Source organism: Eleutherodactylus coqui, chromosome 6, assembly GCF_035609145.1.
Source record: "Eleutherodactylus coqui strain aEleCoq1 chromosome 6, aEleCoq1.hap1, whole genome shotgun sequence".
NCBI classification, from domain to species: domain Eukaryota; kingdom Metazoa; phylum Chordata; class Amphibia; order Anura; family Eleutherodactylidae; genus Eleutherodactylus; species Eleutherodactylus coqui.
Genome location: NC_089842.1, coordinates 170271387 through 170293335, shown reverse-complemented (window position 1 = coordinate 170293335; position 21949 = coordinate 170271387). Strand labels below are relative to the sequence as shown.

Here is a 21949-nt window from a genome sequence, read left to right as displayed (position 1 = left end):
TGCTGATGCTCGAACGATCATCAAGCTCGGACGAGCATGCTCACTCATCTCTAGTAATAAAAGATTTAATTATATCATTTGTTGTGGCCCTGGGAAGTGAAGGAGTTCGGTATAATGTTCTTGGTGATCTTCAACACCTAATGGGATTGTAACAAAAAGGCCAACAAGATAAGTGAGTCTATCATGGGGATCAGTGCTGGTCTGGAAGCAGAGAAGAGTGTGTAACTGTATAACAGCCACACAGTTCTTGCTATGATTGGGCAGAGCACTGTCTGTAATTGAACATTGTTCTAGACTATTGGACTGGAGAGTCAAGTGGAATATTTTCTGATTTCACTTTTGGGTTATTGCTGAGAGTCTTGTCATAAAAACCCTATAAGGACTGGGGGCCTTGGGCAATTTCACAGTTTTCTATCCCCTAACACTGGCTCTGCTAATGTTGGTGATTACTTTATAAATAGAGATAAGCAAAATGTGTAAAAGTTCGGTTCGGCTGCTTGGCTGAAATTCAGAAAAAAGTTTGCTTTGGTCCAAATTAGGTTGAACAAAACCAGTAATAACAATCCTGGCCAAATGGTGGTGGCGGTTGTTCTTCTCCTGCGGCTCAGCGGTTAGCACTAGAGTTGAGCGAGTGTACTCGCTAAGGCAAATTACTTGAGCAAGTATTGCCATTTTTGAGTACATGCCCGCTCGTGCCAAAAGATTCACCTTAGTGAGTACGGTCGCTCATCTCTAGTTAGCACTGTTGCCCTGCAGTGCTGGGGTCCAACTCCTGACAACATCTGCCAGGAGTTTGTATGTTCCCTCTGTGGTTCATAATCATCTTTATTTAACTCGATGCAAATGTTATCCTTGGTCAGACTTGAACAGTTAGCAATAGAGAAGAGCGAACATGCTCGTTTAGAGCAATTACTCGATCGAGCATCATTTTTTTCGAGTAACTGCCTAATCGGGTGAAAAGATTTAGGGGGTGCCGGGGGTGAGCGGGGAGTGCGGTGGGGAGTGGGGGGGGGGAGAGAGAGAGAGAGCTCCCCCCTGTTCCCCCTGCTACCCCAGCTCCACCCCGCCGCCCCCAAATCTTTTCGCCCGAATAAGCAGTTTTTCGAAAAAAAGCCATGTTTGATCGAGTAATTGTCCTAAACGAGCACGTTCGCTCATCTCTAGTCAGCAACCATGCTTCCTCCTCCTCAATAAATGTATGCACTATATAAATAAGACAAAGCCTACACCGTCACAGGGACAACAGACAAACTCATGCAGATATTTTCCTTTGTCAGATTTCAGCCTAGAACCCCAGTATTACAGGGCAATGGTGTTGCCCACTGAGCCACAGGAGGTCTTCCACCCCCTTCTCGCAAAGTTCGACCTAAAATAGGATTTGGCTGGTTCAGTTCGCTGAACACTATTAACTTAAACAAATGTTACCATCCGAGTCAACCATGACATAAAAGTACAGATTTAAAAAAATATATTAGAATATTTCCTTTGTATTTTATGCTATATTACAGGAGGGAAAGCTTGCTTAAAATTGAGATTGGGGTTTGCTTGAAAAAAATCTTTCTTTCTCCACTGTATACAATGCACACAGCAAACAATATAGTAAAGCAATGTGATCATATATGACAACAATGTATTTGGTAAGCTAAGTGAGATCTATCTAGAATTTTTGCCCTTCTGCAGGATCTACAATGCCAGTTACTGCAGTCCCTCACTTTGGCAACACATTGACACAACATCATGACTGATTCAATGAAAATAAAAGATGAAGCAGAGCTCAAGTTGTCTGGAGAGCGGCTCTCAGCAGGAAGGGAACGCTGAAATCTGCAGTGTTTTCGTCATTCTGCTTTATGGCGGCCGTTGCTGAGTATCTCAGAAGATTTCTGCCAAAGCTGACAGATGTTTCAACAAAAAGCTTTGGCAGATATATAATCATCCTACTGGTGGGTTTCCATGGCTGGCTCCGACTTTCGGGCTGCTTGTAATCATTTATGTCCTGTCAATCTATTATCTTACAGTTGAGTGTTCACCGAGGTTGTTACCATGTGTCTGAACTGAGAATCTAAGAACAAGTATTTCATCTGCGTAAAGCAGGGTTGGCCATAGGTCCCAATTTGATGAATTTCATTGTGTGCAAACTTTAGACTTGAAATCTTATGTTTTGCAAAAAATGAGATCAAATAGCTGCAAGGGCAAATCTAAGGGGTGATGGAAGACCATGTACCAACAAATCCCAAAGCCTTGGCCAGGGTATTTATAGGAAAGGGCAGCAAAGTCAATGTTTGCCCCAGTTGAAGGAAAATCTATCTATGACTCTAATGAAAATACTATTTAAGTGAAATTGTAGGAAACTGACCTGTAAAAAGTGACCTTAATGAATGGTCCGGACTGGAAACAAAATCAATTACTGTTTCAGGGTAGGCAAGCACTGCAAAAATGTCACATTCTTTGTCCACTCATGGGAACTGATTTATTTGATACAGATCCTTTCTAAGAACTAAAATAAGAGCTTCTGCCTTGTACAGCAAAACGGTTAATAGCCAGCTCATAGCTACAATAGATTTTATAAAGTAAAAAGGTAACAGCAAGTTTCTACCACTTGCACAAAACCGTTTTTGCACGTGTAAAACATATGAGCGCAAAATACAGAAAATAGAACTCATTGATGTCAATGGATTTGCTCTCTCATGAGTGTTTGCTGCACGCATTTCACACGTGTGGAAAAAAGTAGGACCTGCTCTATCTTTCTGCATATTGCGCAGAAAAGGCCCCCATGGAAGTCTATGAGAGGTGCGCAAATAAGCAAGGGCATGCATGAAATACTGCGCAAAACCCTGGGAAATAGAAAACATCTGGACCTCATTAGGCTCAATAGCCTTTTAATCCATGGATGGGGTGTGTCGCACACGTGTGTGAACCCTGCCCTGCGTACGCAAAAAGTATAGCAATATGCACAGACACGTGTGCAAATCAACCTCGTTTATGCTGAAATACGTTACGCTGAGGCGAGTGTATGTGCGTATACGCTCATGTGAAGCAGCCCTAAATGGAGAAGGCAATTGTGTGATTTTCAGCTAAAAGACATGTTTAATGAGAGATTTAAAAAAAATGATAGTTAATAGTCAAAACCAATTGCTTAAAGGTGCGCTAGACAATCCTTTTTGTTAGGGTCCTGCTATCTCAGGGTGTCATACTGCTGAGACCCCCAAAGGACAGCTGTAATCTTCAGGAAAACTGCACCAAGTGTTCAATTTCCTTGCAGTGCCACCATGATGCCCATTGAAATCAGTGGGAAATCTGTTTGAGGCCTCGTTCACACAAGTGCTGTTTCAGCACTTTAGAGGAGCGCAAAGAAAGAGCTTCTAGAACCAATGGTTTCCTATAGAGCCGTTCAGCCGAAGAAATTTTAGACATGCAACATACTCACACCTTACAAAGATAGGACATGCAACTGCAGAGCTCGCATCTAAGGGTGCCTACCCACTTGCGATTTTTTTTCCTGTGATGTTTTGCGTTTTTTCTCAAGAGCAATTAGTATAGAATGTGTTCTTGTCCATCTGGGTTTTTTTTTCCGTTTCGTGGGGTTTTTTCACATAGGAACTGTCAGTTGCATATGTCTCCTTATTTTTCTCTTAATGCACCCATGATTGTCAATGGAGGGCTGCAAAAAACACGCAAAAAACGTGCGAAAACGCCACGTTTTTCACGCGCGAAAATCGGCAACGCAAGTGGGTAGGCGCCCTAAGGTCTGTGGTGCATGAAAGATAGGGCCTGACCTATCTTTGGTGCGTGCTTTCCATAGAGTCTAATGGGAGCTGGAAAACACGCACCTCGCACATCCGATCGTGTGAACGGGCAATTTCACAGCTAATTAAAATAGTTGGAAATCACTCATTCACGCAATCTTAAATGCAGTATAGCTGCAATCTTTTAAAGCGCTTATATTGCGCTAAAACAACGCTCGTGTGAACAAGGATAATGTATAGGCTTGCTGGGTATTCCAGAGAGATGTTCCTTGCAGTTGCTCTTTGCTCTGGCTAATAGAGGGTTAAGATCATCAATGAAGGATCTCTCGCTATTAACCCTCTAGAATATATGCGCATGGATTTGCTTACCCAGGCAACCTTATTTAATATACCGTATTTGGCAAACTATTGGACATATGTTTTACAAGGATAAGTAAAAAACTGTTTTTAGAACTACCTTATAGCAGAGACTATGAATTGGCACCTAATGCAGTGCCTAGGAAAGTCAGCAATGTCATTTATTTTGTTGGCTACAAATTGATAGATTTCTGTTCCTGCAGCAGTAACGCATTTGTACTAGGAAGCAAATATACTTGCACTGGGTTTGTAAGACTGTTATCGATTTATGTAATGACAAGGAAGATCCTTATGTGCAAGCACCACAAAAACTTGATCCAATTCAGGGCTACTGAGAAATCAAGGAGTTAAAGGGGTTGTCCCGCGCCGAAACGGGTTTTTTTTTTTTCAACCCCCCCCCTCCCCCGTTCGGCACGAGACAACCCCGATGCAGGGACCTAAAGAAAGCTTACCGGAGCGCTTACCTTAATCCCCGCGCTCCGGTGACTTCTATACTTACCGGTGAAGATGGCCGCCGGGATCCTCTTCCTCCGTGGACCGCAGCTCTTCTGTGCGGTCCATTGCCGATTCCAGCCTCCTGATTGGCTGGAATCGGCACGTGACGGGGCGGAGCTACACGGAGCTACACGGAGCCCCATAGAGAACAGGAGAAGACCTGGACTGCGCAAGCGCGGCTAATTTGGCCATCGGAGGGCGAAAATTAGTCGGCTCCATGGGAACGAGGACGCTAGCAACGGAGCAGGTAAGTATAAAACTTTTTATAACTTCTGTATGGCTCATAATTAATGCACAATGTATATTACAAAGTGCATTATTATGGCCATACAGACGTGTATAGACCCACTTGCTGCCGCGGGACAACCCCTTTAAGCCAATGGTACCTTAAAAGGGTTAAGGCATTTGGATATCATAAAGAGACCTCCTGCTATGTACCTAAAAGGCATTACAGCTGCAGGGAAAATAGCTAGACATGGTTATACCAGCTGATCACCAGGGATGATAGAAATTGGACGATCAACTGGCTTCTTTTTGAAAACAGGTTGTATTCATGAGACAACCCTTTAAAATTAAATAAAAAGTTTTAAAACTTTTCAATTAATAGATGGGAGTATTTCATTCAGGAGCCTCATCTAGAATGTACAGTATTTCTTGCTTGGGAGGACTTTACACGTCTGTGGACTATATGGATAACCCATTGATTTCAATGTAAACTGTACAATGCTTTAATTATCCTGCAGTGGTGCTGCAGACAAATGTAACACTTAATGCTAGATTCCTCCATAGATTACAGCTGAGTGTTGGGGATACCATCAGCAGGACAACCTGTGAAACTGGTGGTCACATGACCTGCAAGATATTTAAGACCAACTGCTATATCTGATGCTTTATACCATACTGTTTCTCTAAAAGCAAAATACAATAAAATATGCAGTAAATACTCTCCAGCTCCAACAGGTGGATTTTCAGCGCAATCATTTCTATCTAGCAACCAAGAATTAATTAAACCTACTTCCCTCTGCCTCTTCCCTCAAAGCAAATGTAATGATCCTATTCCCAAGCCAAAGAAAATGCTGGTTTTAAGATTTTAATCAGTTTCAAACACACTGAAAGATTGATGTACTGCATATAGTAGGAGTTTTCAGCTTTAAACTAAAACTGTTGTACTGCCTTGGGATTTCAGTTAAATGAAATTGACGTCTTGCATCACTAAGTTCAGGGAAAAATCCGACCTACAAAAGCCTAAAGCGCTAAGAGCAAATATAATAAGTAACAAAAAGTAATAGATATATTCAAATTAACATAGCTAATCCTTTATGCGGAAAAAGAGGTCATTCACAGGGGCATAACTATAAGGGGTGAGAGCGGCCAGCCTAAGGGGGCCCAAAAGGTCCATCTACTTTTTTTTGAAGAATAGTACTATGAATGAAGTGTGATAGTTAAGCTTGGTTCCATTACAGATTTTGCTCAAGAGCTTCAGGTTATACCTCTGGTCATTTATGAATCAATAGCTAGAAAGTGCTTTTTTCTCTAAGGGCTAGTTGAACCAACCATGATTGATCCCGGTTCAGGTAAACTGAGATCATCTGTTGAACTTGGTTTAAGCAAAGTGTGTTGCACCAAAACTTTTTGACCTAAGACTTGTGAAACTAAGTGATCTGCAATGAAAGGTTCAACCTAGAAGAAATGTATTGTGCATGGTAAGGTCACGTTGTGCTCCTGGGACCGGTAGTTCTATTGGTTTCCAGGAGCACACTTCCACAGGTATAGGATGATTGAGCTGGCTGGGTATGTATTGCTCCAGTTAGCCAATCACCACTGGTCTGCTGCACATAAATGCCGGCAGCTCTTGCTAAAGGGAGCTGGTTATTAAGCTTTCTCCTCATTCCGCTCAGAACCCTGGTGTTTGTAGTCATGCATCTTTGCTTGGTGCTGCTGCATACATGAGGTTCAGGGTGGGATTCCCTTGTCTGTCGGTGTAAACAGTGTCCTTTTCTACTTGTATGCCATTTACCATCCATGACGAGCCAGGCCCCTAGGTGCCAGTGTGTAGTCATCACTATTGGGATGATCACCCCACTTGCAGGCAGGACTCCCTGGGGTTTGGGTTGTCTTGTTACAGTAGGAACTCACAATACAACGAGGACCCTTGTCGTGGGCTCAAGAGCTTGAGTATCTTGGCCAAAATCCGAACCAATACCTCGTACATACTTTAAACATTCAATCTGCTCTTGCATATTGGTATCCTAGGTAAGTGTTTGGGTGTTTGTCAGCTGTTGGATGTCTGCTCGGAAGTCCCATTTGCAGTTCACTTTATTATGGTGTTCAGTGTATATGCACTTTCCCCTATCACAATCCTTTTGACCCCAGACTTTTATTTGCGTTCGTCCTGGGCATGGTTTGCATTACGGTCAGAGCAAATGTGATAAGTAATTGGTGACTGTAGTCAGCTGACCTTCCCAGCATTCATAGCGAGAGTAAAACATGCCTGCTCCCAGCAGCAAACATGGGTGTAATTTCGCCATGCAGACAAAGTCTATCAGGACATCAACCGAGTCCGCCATCTTGGATTTTTCCAGATGAATTTTGATCAATGAGTTTGAGCCACCAAAATCGGGGGATCAAGTTGACCTGAGATATAAACACTGCTCACAGGCCAAACTGTGTCGGTGCACTGAGATCAACTCCTTTTTGGTGGCTAATCAAAACAGTGGTGCAACCGTCCCTTAGGCCGCCTGCACACGGGCGGAAATCCCACAGCGGGATTTCCCGCGGGATTTCCGCCGCTCAAAGCCTGCATAGGAGTGCATTACAATACGCACTCCTATGCAGACGGCCGCGGTTTGGCCACGCGAAATCTCGCGCGGCAAACAAACCGCGGCATGTCCTATTTTTGTGCGGGGCTTGCAGAGCCTAGCACAGAAACGTCACTCACCCGGCCGCCAGCTCCGGTCTGCGCATGCGCCGGCTGTCCGTCAGCCGGCACATGAAAGAGCCGGGGCCGCCGGGCGCGGGTGAGTACACGCTCGTCCCTGCAGGTGCTCGGGTCGGGTCTTGCGGCGAGAATTCTCGCCGCCGGATCCGACCCGCTCGTCTGCAGGCGGCCTTAGTCACATATTTGCTTATTACCTTGTTTGTACTAATTTCTAGACAAAAGTGTATAGTTTTAGAAAGAAACATTATGTTACCGTACCATACAACATATGAATCCTTAAAAGGGGCACTGTAGCTGGTACTTTAACCCTTTTCAATCCACTGTCTGACGTCTTCAGACATTCTGATTGAAGGCTGTACAGCACCGATGTCGGAAGACGTCCGGCATGGTATTCTTACTGTAGATTACTGGCCGCTCTGTTGTCGGGGGCCTCTCCAGCATGTCATATACCGCAATACTGGCTCTAGCCAGCAGATGGCGCCATTGTATAATGTCAGAAAGAGAAAGCCCCCTAGGAAACCCTGAATCCAAAATTGGATTGCAAAGGGTTAAGGGGGCACTGTGGCTGTCATTGAAAGAGAGAGGACAGTCTGTTTGGTCTGTGAGAAAACGTTAGGCTGGCACGGAAAACATTGCTGTGAGTTTTAGTAACTTCTGAATGAGAGGACTGTAAAAAGACTGCTCGTGACTGAACCTGCAAGAGTGTGCTCTATGGGTTGCCTACCAAAATTGACTAGTCCAACCAGATGCTAGATTCTGATGTTACGTTGCTAATCAAATTAAAAGCAAGAGAATGTGGCCAAGAGCTGGTTGTGTTCCAGTGCACTACATGCTGAAACGCAACCTGTGGTCATAAGAGTTTTTTCTATGGCTACTGTAAGTTGTGTACGTAGCGAAAGTAGGCCTTGCTGTTACCAACCAGGCCCCTAAGGGATTATCAGTAAGTTCATCCGATAACCTATTTCACTCAGTCCTCTCAGCAATGTCTACTACCTGCCTAAAAAACTGTTTCATGCAATTATGCTCCACTTCCTTACAATACAGTCTCTCTAAAAATGGAACTACTGGGATCTATAAGAAACATTATGGTTATCTAAGACTCAGGCTGACCAATGCACTGTATAACTTGTTTACATTTGACTAATACACACATACAGATCAGATAGGACCTTACCCGTTTCCTCAGGTTACAAGTTAATGTAAGGTTCCTGGAGAATGAGTTAGCAAAGGCCGTGTAGAAGTCCAGGACTTTGAGCAGAGCCTCTCTCTTTATGATGTGTAAATCACAGTAGGTTAGTGCTCGTACATTGGCGCAGGCATGGGCAAGAGTGGTCTCTTTCCAGAACACATCTCCAAAGACATCCCCCTTTCCTGTAAAAACATGAAGACAAGAGAAATCGTAAAGTTATTAATCAATTCTGTGGCCTTGTAAAACCTTCAAAAATAAAGACTGCGCTAACATTTAATCAATGGGGACATGGAAGAGTTGAATCAAATTATGGAAATGAGTGCTTGGAATTACTACAAATAGAAGAAGAGTAACCATTTATTAAAGGAAAAGTCTGTTTCTAGAGGCACCTCCACTTTGTGAGCTGATCATTAAGTGGGTGGGTAGGGAGTGGAGTGAAGCAACAGGCATATTTTCGTTATCGCTTCACTATAGGAGAAATGTAGTATTACACTGAAATCATGGGACTATGGAGCACTCCATGAAGTCACTTACCACACCAGAGATCCCTCCAGATAGTGGAGCAGAGAAAGAAGAAAGATTGAGCATATCTGACCTCTTTGTAACAATTACTGAGGTGCACTCAGAATAGAAACAGCATGTGGCACTATTCTAACATAAGTCCTAGAAAATCTGTGCATATAGACAGTTTTAAAAAATAAGTAAAAATACAAAAATGTTTATAATTATCAGTTTGATTTAACTAAAAAACAATATATTTGGGGGAACAATGCCTTTGACTGTTCCTTTAGTTCTTCATGACCAACTGGAGGTGCCCTCAAGACTAGCTGCAAAAGATGGGGAACCACATCTATCAGCTGAACATGTCTTAGGGTGCTATTACACATCCCTATTAAAATCCATTTAAGCCACATGTCTGTCACTGGCTGATCTTCCAGGGAATAAAAAGATCTGGCATTAAAATTCAACGTCCCCGATCCTTCTTTCCCCCAACATCATAGTAACATAGTGTATAAAGCTGATAAAAAACATGTTTATTAACTTCAGCCTATCATCCTGCAATGTTGATCCAGAGGAAGAGAAAAAAACTCTAGAAGTAGACGCCAATTTTGCTCATATTAGGGAAGAAAACTTCTTCCCAACTCCAAATTTGGCAAAAAGAATAATCCCTGGATCACCAACCCTTCTGAAGTTATCAGTGACTATAACATGTAATATTCCTGCACTCAAGAAAGGCGTCCAGGCCCCTCTTAAACTCTTTTAGTGAATTTTCCATCACCACATCCTCAGGCAGAGAGTTCCATAGTCTAACTGCTCTTACAGTAAAGAATCCCCTTCTGTGTTGGTGTAGAAACTTTATTTCTTCTAGGGGTGGAGGGCTCCCCTTGTTACAGTCACCATCCTGGGTATAAACAGATGATGGGAGAGATCTCTGCATTGACCCCTGATATATTCATACATAGTTATTAGGTCGCCCCTCAGCCGTCTTTTCTAAACAAAATAACCCCAGCTTTATAATAACCAACCTCTCTGGGTATTATGGTCCACCTATTCCATTTATTAACTTAGTTGCCCATCTTTGTACCCTCTCGAACTCTAATATGTCCTTGAGTACCTAAATCTGAAATTTGTACACAATATTTTATGTATGATCTGGAATATTGTATTCAGCTTTGGGTACTGGTACTGAAGAAAGACATATCAGAGCAAGAGCTCTGTTGGGGAAAAGTTTAACCACCTCCATAAACATTAAAGAGTTGTCCATCCCCGCCAACATCGACAGGTTTGGATGTTTAAACGCTAAAGTTTTTGGGAGCCTTTACTGAGGTGGTGCAGTCATAGAATGGATCTTCATTGGAACGGCAGGACCTTCTTACATTAGTCCTGGAATATTTTATGAGAGAAACTTTTTTAACCCCTTAATGCTCCAAAACGTACAGTTATGTCATGGAAGTTTGTATGGATCTGGAGAAAAAAATACACATCAGAATTGCACTTTTTTGGTCATCACGTCTCTTAGAAAAAAAAGTAATAAAAAGCAGTCAAAAAGTCATATGTACTTTAAAATTTTACCAATAGAAACCATAGAATGTCCCGCAAAAATGAGCCCTCACACAACTGTTGATGGACAAATAAAAAAGTTATGGCTGTCAAAAGATGGCGACTGAAAAATTATTTTTCTCCAAAGATATGTTATCTTTTTAAAGTAGTACAGCAAAAAAAAACAAAAAAAAACAATCATACTGACTCATAGAATAAAGCTATTGTGTAATTTTTGCTACAGTGGGTACGCAATAGAAAAAAGGGCCCTGCCCCAAAAGATGGCAGAATGAAATACTACCATTGAAATATGCAACTCGTCCTGCAAAACAACATGCCCTCAGGCATCTACGTGAATGGATAAATAAAAGAGTTATGATTTTTTGAAAGTGGGGAGGAAACAGCAAAAAGGAAAAGAAAAAAAAAGGTTGCATCCTTAAAGGGTTAAGAATAGAGATGAGCGAGCACGCTCGGATTCAGCAGTTACTCGAACGAGTGGGTGGCAGGGGGGAGAGAGAGATTTTTCTCACTCTCCCCCCGCCGCTCACCCCCGCCATGCCCCCGAGCATGCTTGGACCAGTAAGCAGTTACTCGATAAGAGCGATGCTCGCTCAAGTAACTGCTGTATCCGAGCGTGCTCACTCTTCTCTAGTTAAGAAGTGTAAATACACAAAAATGTTTAAATATCTATAATTAGGAGCTGTATTTAACTATAAGCAATACTTTTTGTGGGACAACCCCTTTAAATATAAAGTCTGCTCTGCCTTATCTGCATATACAGCACCTGGGAAATAATCTAAACAATGTCAGTCAATGAACATCAAAATTAGGAAATGAGCTGCTTATTTTACTGAAATTCACGTAGCAGAGTAATTTATTACATATATTTACAGACAAGCTGGTGTTGGATTGAAGAGTTTTCTAAATTGGATCCTTCCTCAAACATGTAATTATGTCATTTATATTGGCTCTAGAAGTGTTTAGCAAATTGCAGCTCAGCTATTTCAAAAGGGAGAGAAAACATAAATATCATCAGTTTTTTTACAGAAGCATCATGGAGGGATTCATTTGGAGTTCTCATCTTAAGGAAAATAAAATTAACCATAAAGTCTACCTCAAGGGTGGTTTCACACACGGTACTTTTCAGAAAAATGCTACACTTTTTGGGGTAGTTTTTAATGCAATTTTTGGAGCCAAAACCAGAATTGCATTCAAAAAGGTATGAGGAATATAAAGGAAGGACATCTACTTCTTCTTACTTGATCCACTTCTGAGTTTTGGCAAAAAACATTGATGTATTTCTAAAAAACGTTTTGTGTGAAACCACTCTATCTCCATTGGCTTTGTAGGTGAATGAAGACTTTTTCTCCCCATTATCTGACATTGGGGACTAGAAAAAGGTACAGTTCTTTAATGGTATTAAAGTCTAGGAAGGTGTCACCTGCAAGATTACTACTGATACTCATAAATGCATAGTTCTGAGAACCTTCAGATCCACAATTACACACAGGTGCTTCGAATGTATGTCTTACCATCGCTCCCCCAATATGGACGAACTGTTACCAAAAATAGAGGAAGCCACATAAGGGAGTGAAGGAGATTGTTTGCTTGTCTGCTTGAAGAAATGAGCAGATGGTAACACAGAATGACAGATAGAAGCCCAGTTCTCTCTATGTCATGGTAGGTGATGCAAATGGCACAACACCAGCCCAATAATTGTAGTAGAAAGGAATGCCTCCACCTGATGATGGAACAAATGTGTTCCCAGTGGTGTCACTTGGAAAGAAGGGGCCAGTACAAGAGCACCGGCATGTGCATTTTCAGATGTACAATGTGTATACCACGTAGAGTGCACTCACCCCTGCTGGGGGCGAGTGCAGGCTATGCCTACTGCAGTGTCCTGCTGCAGTAGAGAAATGCAGGGCCATAAGGGCCTAAGGAAGCAAGAGTTGCTTGACCTTCTAGCAGTGTGGCCCGAAAGATTGGAAAGGGCCAGGAAAACTAGGTCATTGTGGCTGCGTTGACTGCAGGTGGCTACCAATGACAGCATGACCCTGCATCTTCTTCAATAGCTGAGTGGGAGATCATACTGGAGTGGTATAGGTGTAGAGAAGTGCCATAGACAGTGGTGGTAGAGAGAGCACTAACTGCAGAGTGTAGAGATAAAGTGGTATAGACCCAAAAGAGTGCTAGTCCATTCAACCCATTGAGTGACTGTGCAAAAGAGAAAAAAAAAGAAAGCACTGCATGTGCTTTACCAGTGGTGCCATATAAGAGAGTCTCTATTGTTCTGCTCTTCACCTTAGTTTGTTGTGCTTCATAAGGCACAACAGTCCTGTGAGCTTTATCTGAGAGCGGATGTCAGCACTCTCGATACGTTCAGGTCAGGCTCACCTCTGGCGATGCTTAAGAAACACAGGCTGGCAAGCCCTGTCTCTTGCATGGACACCCACTTGGTAAATAACAAAGTTTGTAAGGCTGAAAAAGTCATATGTCCATCCAGTTCAGCCTATTACACCCCCCGATGTTGATCCAGAGGAAGGCAAAAAAAATCTCAATGAGGTAGAAGACAATTTTCCCCATTTTAAGGGAAAAAAAATCTTCTTGGCTTCAATCTGGCAATCGGAACAATCCCTGGAGCGACAACCCTTCTGAAGTTATTAGTAATTATAACATATAATATTGCATCACACTAGAAAGGTGTCCAGGCCCCTCTTGAACTTCTTTATCGATTTTGCCATCACCACATCCTCAGGCAGAGAGTTCCATAGTCTCACTGCTCTTACAGTAAAAAAAAACCCTTCTATGTTGGTGTAGAAACCTTCTTTCTTCTAGATGTAGAAGATGACTCCTTGTTGCAGTCACAGTCCAGATACACAAGATGCAATGACTCTCCCCGGTCCAGTCTAGATCGCCTCATACAAGCTGATTAAATTGGTCTGACCTGCTCAGGTTGGGCTATGTTTATTTTAACAAAGAACAAATAGCCAAAATGAACAACGCAATTGGTGTTTGGACCAGGTGCTTCATCTGATCAACATGATGCTATAGAAGGGGTACTCAACAGGCATACTGGGTCCAAATGCAGACCTCAGGTTGCCAGTTGTCCAGACCCATGCTGTCTGGACCAAAAGAAGGAGCTGCTGCCAGTTTCCCCTTCCCCCTTCTTTAACTCCTTTCTGTGTGATCAGTGTGGGTTTGCCGGACCTTTATTTGACAGCATACCCAGGTAATTGGACCTTTACAAAACCTGAGTATCCTTGTACTATAGGGTTAAATAGTATAACAGGCTAAAGCTACTTGTACTGTTACTGGACCATTGCTATAGTTGCTAGAATATTTGCCTGAGCAGCTATGATTTGGGTAGTATTGTGTAGATATATGACAGATATGTGTAGGATGATGATGTAATCTCAATGTAAGGTGATTATGCTTAACTACTTAACACAGAGATTTTAACAGTATCTGTCATGCCCCGTGCAGATGTGTGTGCAAAGCCCCAAACTCAGTCACATTTTACAATTGGTGAGTACTCTGCAGGCAGTCACCATACTGGGTGTAGCTTGTGCCTGTGAGTGATTCAGAGGACACATTGTGCCATATATAGTGTGGCCTGAATGAGTTATAAAAAGCGGGGTGTGCCATGCATGTTGGTTGTTGTTACAGATCAAAAGCCTTGAGTTTTACAAGTTCAACAAGAATTTTGTTGTATGTCCATGGGGCTATGAGAGGCCTGATAGTGCTTAAGGGGGACTATGTATTCTATGAGAAGGCCATAAAATGTTCCAGAAGTTGTGAGTAACTAATTGGCCTTACATTAACAAAGTGATTAAGCAAATTTGTAACTGCATAGTGTTTGACACCATAACAGAAGATAGTTTATGTGACTAGTGTGAATGCTTATTCAGTGCACAATTGCTTGCAAACGTAACTGAAGACTTTTGTTGAAGAGCGTCAAAAGTTGCACTAGGCTGGAACCTGCACTGTGAACCGAGTTGCTAAAGGCTTTGCAACTGTGACGCACTAATCTAAAGCATCTGTAATGTAATGTCATTAATTTTTCAGATCCATGCTCCATCTCTTATTTGTACCTGCACATGGTGGTCCACCCACATGTAGCGGAGACACGTTTGTAACTTTTTACAATATGTGTGATATCTTAAGAATACAAATGCAAGTAAAGCCAGTTTCACATCTGCATTGGAACCTCCAGTCGGAGGTTCTGTCACAAAGCCAGCTCAAAGCACCTGAAGAAAAAGTGCTGCATGCATGCAGCGCTTTTTCTTCTGTCAAAAAAATGGGCAGCTAAGCAGAAACTGAACGGATCCCATTATAGTCAATGGGGTTCGTTTAGCTGCAGAGATTTCCCTTCCCTGCTCCCCGAATGAAGCAGCAAAGCGGAACCCTGGGTGCAGGTGTGAAACCACCCATAACCAACTGCGTCAAGCCACAATAGAAACAGCTCGATGACAAATCCGCCTCTGCTACATCTGTATATTCTCTTTATTATTTAGCTGTTAGTTTGGGAACATTGCTTGCAATACTGTGATTGTATAAAAGATTTTTGTGCCTCTCAGATTCATTACTGCACGATTCAGTGTTCATGGAAAATCCCTGTTGATGCATTTTTATTAAAGGACACTTTAGTACTGTTTAAACTGCAAAGCGATCTGGAGACCTGTTCAGCAGGAGGCAGATTGCAGTGAGAAGAGGCAGCAGGGGACAGTGGTTAGTTAAGTGAAATATAAATAATCAGAAAGTCTTCCCGGCTACATAACAGCTGAAGAGCTCTTTGTTTTAATGGTGTTATTCACTTTCAGACTGTAAACCTAAAATCTGATTATGCTCAGCATATGCTGCCCCAGCCACAACATTTGTCAATGTCTTTGCAAACGACAGCTCTTAGATATGGAGATTTGGCAGTTTGGTAGAAAACTTACAACTTGAGGCATTCAGAGAAGCTGTTCTTTTTGACTGTTTGTCCAGGCCTGGAGAGTCAAAAGGATATACTTTTGCTTAATAGTTGGGGGCCCTGTTACAGAGTTTTTCACTGATGGGCTATGTATAAAAGTCAGGCACTACTCGTGGGCTCTGGTATGACTCAGCATATTTTACAGATAGCAGAGAGCCTTGTGAGGAGTGAAGTGCCCCAGTGCCATTGGAGAACTGGGTTTTCCTATGCTAAAGAGAGAGAGAGTGCTACTCGGATTCTGGAGTGATGCTACCTATCTGTTGCAATGCAAGTGCAAGAGGGAGGTCTGTCAATCATCCAAGGAAACATTAGCAGCAACTACTGACCACAAGGAGCAAGCCGTTACTGGGAGAGACACCACCAGCAAGGGCAGATAGACCAACAGCAATTATCCGGTTGTGGTTGTGTGTAATTATGAGTACCATCACCCAGGCTTTTCACCTATAAAACAGATTGGTTTGTCTTCATCACTGTACAGCCTCTCCAAAGGTACTGGGCTAACAAATTGTTCAGGGGACAGTAACTGCACATTTCCATTAGAGGATTTAGCCATTTGGTTAACCAAAGTTCCTGCAATACGAAGTTAATTCAGCGAAGACTCCTATTTACAAACAGCATATGTGGAGCTATTTACCCCTGGCCAGGGTAACCACCATTTATTGACTACGATAATTCTATATTGCGTGCACAATATTAAGGACAACCTATTTGTAGGGTACAGATTGAGTTATAGTGTTAATAGAACATTAGTAAATCAAATAATACAGTTGTATGTTATTTCCATATTATTCTTTATCGTACAATCAGTAAAGCATTGTTTAACTGAACTAGTATAAAGCCTTTGTAGAATTGGTGTCATATTTCTCACCTGTTACCTCTGCTCTGCATCATCAAGACTTTCTGCGTGGGAACTTGACTCCTTTTATCACACAATATATACAGACATGCTACCACAAATATTCCTTGTCATCTCTTTTATTAAAGCGACAGAAACTGGAAACTCCATCGTAAATTTCTGAACAATTTTATAACAATTTTGAGGAGATGTACACTTTTTATTTGATTGACCTGGGTGACTTGTCCATATAGGTCCTTACGTTACCACCCCATATCCCAATTGCTTAGTTTAATCTAGGTTAACTGTGACTATTTCAATGTAAATCCCTTTAGATTTGTGGTAGCCCAGTATATATGGCTGTAATTGTCTAGATTTGGAAAAAAGGATCTACTCTTTTATCTAGAAACAGGGACAATCTTGTCTATGGATTGTACATGGTATATATGCTGTAACATTAGGGGATTAGTCATACATTCTGGACACCATCATCCATGAAACAACAGATGACACATTTTCAGGAATTCAATCCAACACCAAAAACCTTCTTCAAAACTCACTTCTGCCAAGTTTATTGCTTTAACACAGCAAGCATTTCACACAGCAGTTGACATATGCATACTGCACAGGAATGATAACAAATCCTGTCCATCTGGTCTTTTACTATACATTTAGCATTTGCCTTAACTACCATTTATGCCTAGCACCTTAAACCTTCAATCAGCATAAATTATATACCATATGTTCTCTCCCAGCACAGGAGGTGTCTCGTTGCCTGTTATGCTTTGCAGTTCACAGTCTGTTATGGATTACGGATGTGGATCCACTCGGCTAACCAACCAACCTGGCTTTTGGACCGGAACTAGTTACTGGCGGCTGACCCCGGCAGAAGGAATACCTAAAGATGGGTAATTGGCCCTAGAGTAAGCAGGGAAATGGAAAGGGCCCTGTCTACAAGCAGGGTAATTTCCCCGATAAGGGCGGCCCCGCACTGAAATCTTGGGACTTACTAGCCGCGACAAGAAACAGGGATGAAGCACTAAAACACAGAAACAAAGACACTACACACAACTAACTACAGAGATGAGAATGAAGCACAGACAGAAAGAAAATGGACACACATACAGAGCACAAGGCAAAGAAACAAATGGGACGAGCAGATAAAGGTCAAAGTAGACTCGAACAGTCAAGAGACAGAAGACCTAGCAGTGAATTGACACGGAGGAAACCACACCAATACTGAGGCAACAAGAAAGTGCATCAGCTCAGCTTAAATAGGGAAGTGATTAATCATTAATCCCACAGCTGAGCTGAGAGCCAGAGGACTAGTTAACCCCCTCAGTGCTGGATGAAAACAGACAGATAGGGTTCATATGCACATAAATAGTAGAATGATGCTTGCAGCTTCCCGGAACTGCAAGAGGACGGCAGACAAGAGTAGCAGATCTTACACAGTCAGAGTGGAGCCAGGAACCCAGAAGCTCAGAAGCAAGAGTGGAAACTTCCCACCTCTTTTTCATAACACCTTTCATGTGGACCAAAATGAGGCCACTTTACACAGAGAACCTTTCTCTATTGATCTTTTCCCTACACTATACCTCTCTAGTGGCTCAGGCTCATTTGAAGTGAATGATGCTGATCTACCATACCAAAGAGACAAGAGTTCCCCTGTTTCTGAAAGAATCTGACTCTTTTTAATCCCAACCCCTTTAATAAAGTGGTTTGTTGTTATTAAGTCATACTTACTGTGGTACATTATATCAATAAATAACCATGCATGCATATTAGAATTCTTTCTTGAGTTCCTAATAAAGCATGATGTTGGGCCCCCGTACCCTGTCATTAGTAACAAATTGCCTCATATGGCTCAGTCGTATCACTCATGTCTTCAAGCCCACACCAACCAGAGTCCCCATACATCAAGTGTTGACATAATTATGTTTATTAGATAGATGTTCGCTGCTCATTCAGATATCAAACACTTCATCATATGTTTGAGAATCTTATTCATTGTAGGGGCAAAAAGCTAAATAATAAAAAACAAGTTTATATTAAAGTGACAAAAACAACATGTAGTGGTGCAACGAGGCTTGAAGAAGCATCTACACATCAGTCATCCAGACAGCCTTATTCTCTGCTGCACAATTTGCTTCAATGACTCTCAAAATCTATGAAGAATAATGATCTGCATTGTTTGCTCTTTCCTGAACCGGATTACCACGTATTACCAAATCTTCCACATTTTCTCTTGTTCTATTAGCTATACACAGTCAAGTCACATTATTATGACCCCCTTCTGTGTTCAACATCAGAAGTGCGTAGCCTATTAAGGTAGTAACGTGTCGTGGGTTGGCTTGGTGGGTATATAAGGGTGCATTCACGCAGATGAGAAAATCGTAGGAATTTTGTGCATTGTGAGATGCATTATTGCAATGGGTGTATTTACATGGCGATTTTTCTCTCGCAGCAATGCATTTACTATTTTCATGCGAGTCTGATGAAAGAATAGAACATGCAGAACAGGGACGATGTGTCTATGTGCTGTGCAATTAAAGTCGCCCAAGTGAATGTACATTAAGGTGTGCGATAGGCTGTCTGCTCATATATCACTCATTGTCGTCATGGTTAAAAGGGGCGATTTATTGCTGTTGCAAAAATGGATTATTACTGTCTTTTGGGTCCAAGGATGGCAATATTTCTCAAATGGTGCAGTTTGTGAACTGTTCGCATGCTGCTGCAGTGAAAGTATATAGCTAGTGGGCAAATGGCACCACTGGGAATAACTGACGTGGAAACTGCAGAGCACCATGTGTCATTGATGTGAGAGGTGAACGTCGGCTACGGAGGTGCACGAGGACCAACTAATATGCTACAGTGGAGCAGCTCACCATGGAAATGAACCAGGGGGCTACCAGACATGTGTCTAAAACAGTTCAGTGAACCCTACTGAGTATGGGGCTCCGAAGCAGACAGATGGTCACTGTACCTATGCTAACAAAAGTGCACCAGAAGAAAAAGCTTCAATTTTCATTGCAGTATCAGAATTGGACCACCTCTGATTGGCCTTCTCCAATGAGGGATGTTTTCTGCTTCATCAAATGGACGTTGGTGTGTCAGGTAAGAAACATCAGAGAACAAATACCCTGTAACCATTGCTGAAAGAACACAAGCTGGTGGCGGCAATGTTATGGTCTGGGACATGGGAAGAAGATAATGAAGATTGATGGAGCAAAAGGTAAAATGATATGTTTTGGTATAGGGAAAAAAGGGAGTATTTCATATTTTTCCAGTTCGCATGCAGACCTTTTGGCATTGCATAGAATGCCTAGGAAATATGAAGTATTTATCATTTCATACTTTGACATACCATTTTTGGCAGTCTATAGATCACCTATGCATTCTATACAATGACTCATTTTACACATTGCCTGTAATATATACATGGCCACCTTGCCACTTGAAGACTTCCAAGATAACAGGAAAGTCCAAGTGACTCCAGTATACACATGGGATGGTTCAGTATAGTTCTCTGGCGAGAAAGCTAACTTTTTGCTTGACCCTATTTGCTTTTCATTCTTGGACACTTGGACATGCGTTTATATAAAATACAATGGCAATAAAACAAGATTTTGTGATGTTCTAAATCTTCAATATTGCCACCCTCATTTTTTAAAGCCAATTGGAAAACATTTTTGAATATTTGGAATATATGCATTTTGGTGGGATGGTATTGGATACATTTACCATTAGTGCCGCAGAGTATGAGAAATACTATAGGCTATGGGAAAAAACGTCTGAAAGTCCTAGAACTTAGGAATGAGCTATATGAGGGATTTTTGGGTAGTGTAATCACAAACAACATTTATAGGTGATAAGTGTTATATTGCTGAACCCTCATGATAACTGGCATGGGGGTCTCAAGCTTCCCTTTCCTCTTAATGAGTATGTTCATGAGGATGTCACATCTCGTTCGAGTAGTTTGCACAACTGGAGTTGACAAGCTATGGGGAAATACCAAAGAATATCTAGATAAAGTATGGCGAAGTACAGGGAGAAATACGAATAAATGCACCAGACCAGTCCAAACCAGGCTGGTCCTTCAAGCAGAGCACCACGTCTAAAAGGGTGACCCCACATTTCTTGGATGTGAAGATCACAATAGTGGGGAACCCTGGTAGTAAAATGTAGCGAAGCATCATTAAGGTAAATTCTCAAATTCCATTTCATTTCTTCATACTGCCACCTTTGAAAAGAACCAATCAAGGTCTGATACATGGCTTGTTTCCTTAGTAGATGGACTTCAATATATTTGCCTATTCACTTGGTGTAAATACTGTATAATCAATAGAGACTTGGAAAAACAAAAGTAGTGGAATTTAAGACTACATTTTTAATTCCCGGGGTGCCAGTACCGATGTGGTTCCCTTCTGAGGTGCAGGGCAACCCACCAAATTTATATATGATGTCACTAATGGGTTGCTAGCCTGCATGGTGCACTACATGTACCAGAAGGTCTGACACCCTGTATCTACTCTGTGCAGGAGTATACACCAAGCAGCCACCCCCTCTCTATTAAGAGACTATTTGAGTGGCTGTCTCATAGGTGTCCTTCACAAGTGTAATTGGCTCCCTCATTTGGCAGTATGGCTACCTGCATGCTGAGGTTGGTGCACTTGTTTACACTCCTGTATTAGTAAGTATATGGCCATTTTCAGTGATCGTACATTTCTAATTTATATGGACTACATTTCTTTAAGACATATGGTGAAATAAGTATTTTACATTTACATGCACATTGTCCCGAAATCGGACACTATTATGAAAGTAATTACTGTATCAGTTCAAGGCTTGTTTTACCTAGTATGGCCACAACTTCTTCATCTTGGATGACTTCTAGTGATCCTGACACCACAAAACAGAGAGCGTCCACACTTTCACCGGCGTGGTAGATGAGGTCACCTGGAGCACAATGAATTGTCTGAAACTCCACTGCTAAAGCACGCAAGCAGCCATCACTGGCAAGACGGAAAGCTGGATGCTCATTAAAAACTTTCCTATTCAGATGCACACAAATGTCCGCTCTCATGTCCTTGGGACATATGGCAAGAACCTGCAAATAAGAAAAAAAAAGTCGAATATAACAATGGTAATGAAAGGCAGGTAATAATAACTTTCAAATGTATTTGCAGCACCTTATACTAATGTATACATTTTGATGGAGCTAATCTCTACCTTATAACACAATGTGTATCGATTGGTTTCTTAATATATCTTTATTCGACTGTCAATCAATCTAATCCTGTGTTATAATAACAATTTATAGTATCAGCAGTTAAAAAGAGGAGTATATACATTCATACCTACACTGAATAGCCACTTT

General features: G+C 41.8%; 1 protein-coding gene across 1 annotated transcript in view; it reads right to left on the bottom strand.

Annotated features, from left to right (window-relative positions):
* KCNH5 (potassium voltage-gated channel subfamily H member 5) overlaps window positions 1-21949 on the bottom strand; it is a 343547-nt gene that overhangs the window by 10665 nt on the left and 310933 nt on the right. Inside the window, exons 9-10 of the mRNA XM_066605821.1 lie at window positions 21427-21679; window positions 8708-8904 (exon numbers count right to left, since the gene is read on the bottom strand). Coding sequence (XP_066461918.1) covers window positions 8708-8904; window positions 21427-21679 — 450 coding nt within the window. The remainder of the gene's footprint in view (window positions 1-8707; window positions 8905-21426; window positions 21680-21949) is intronic.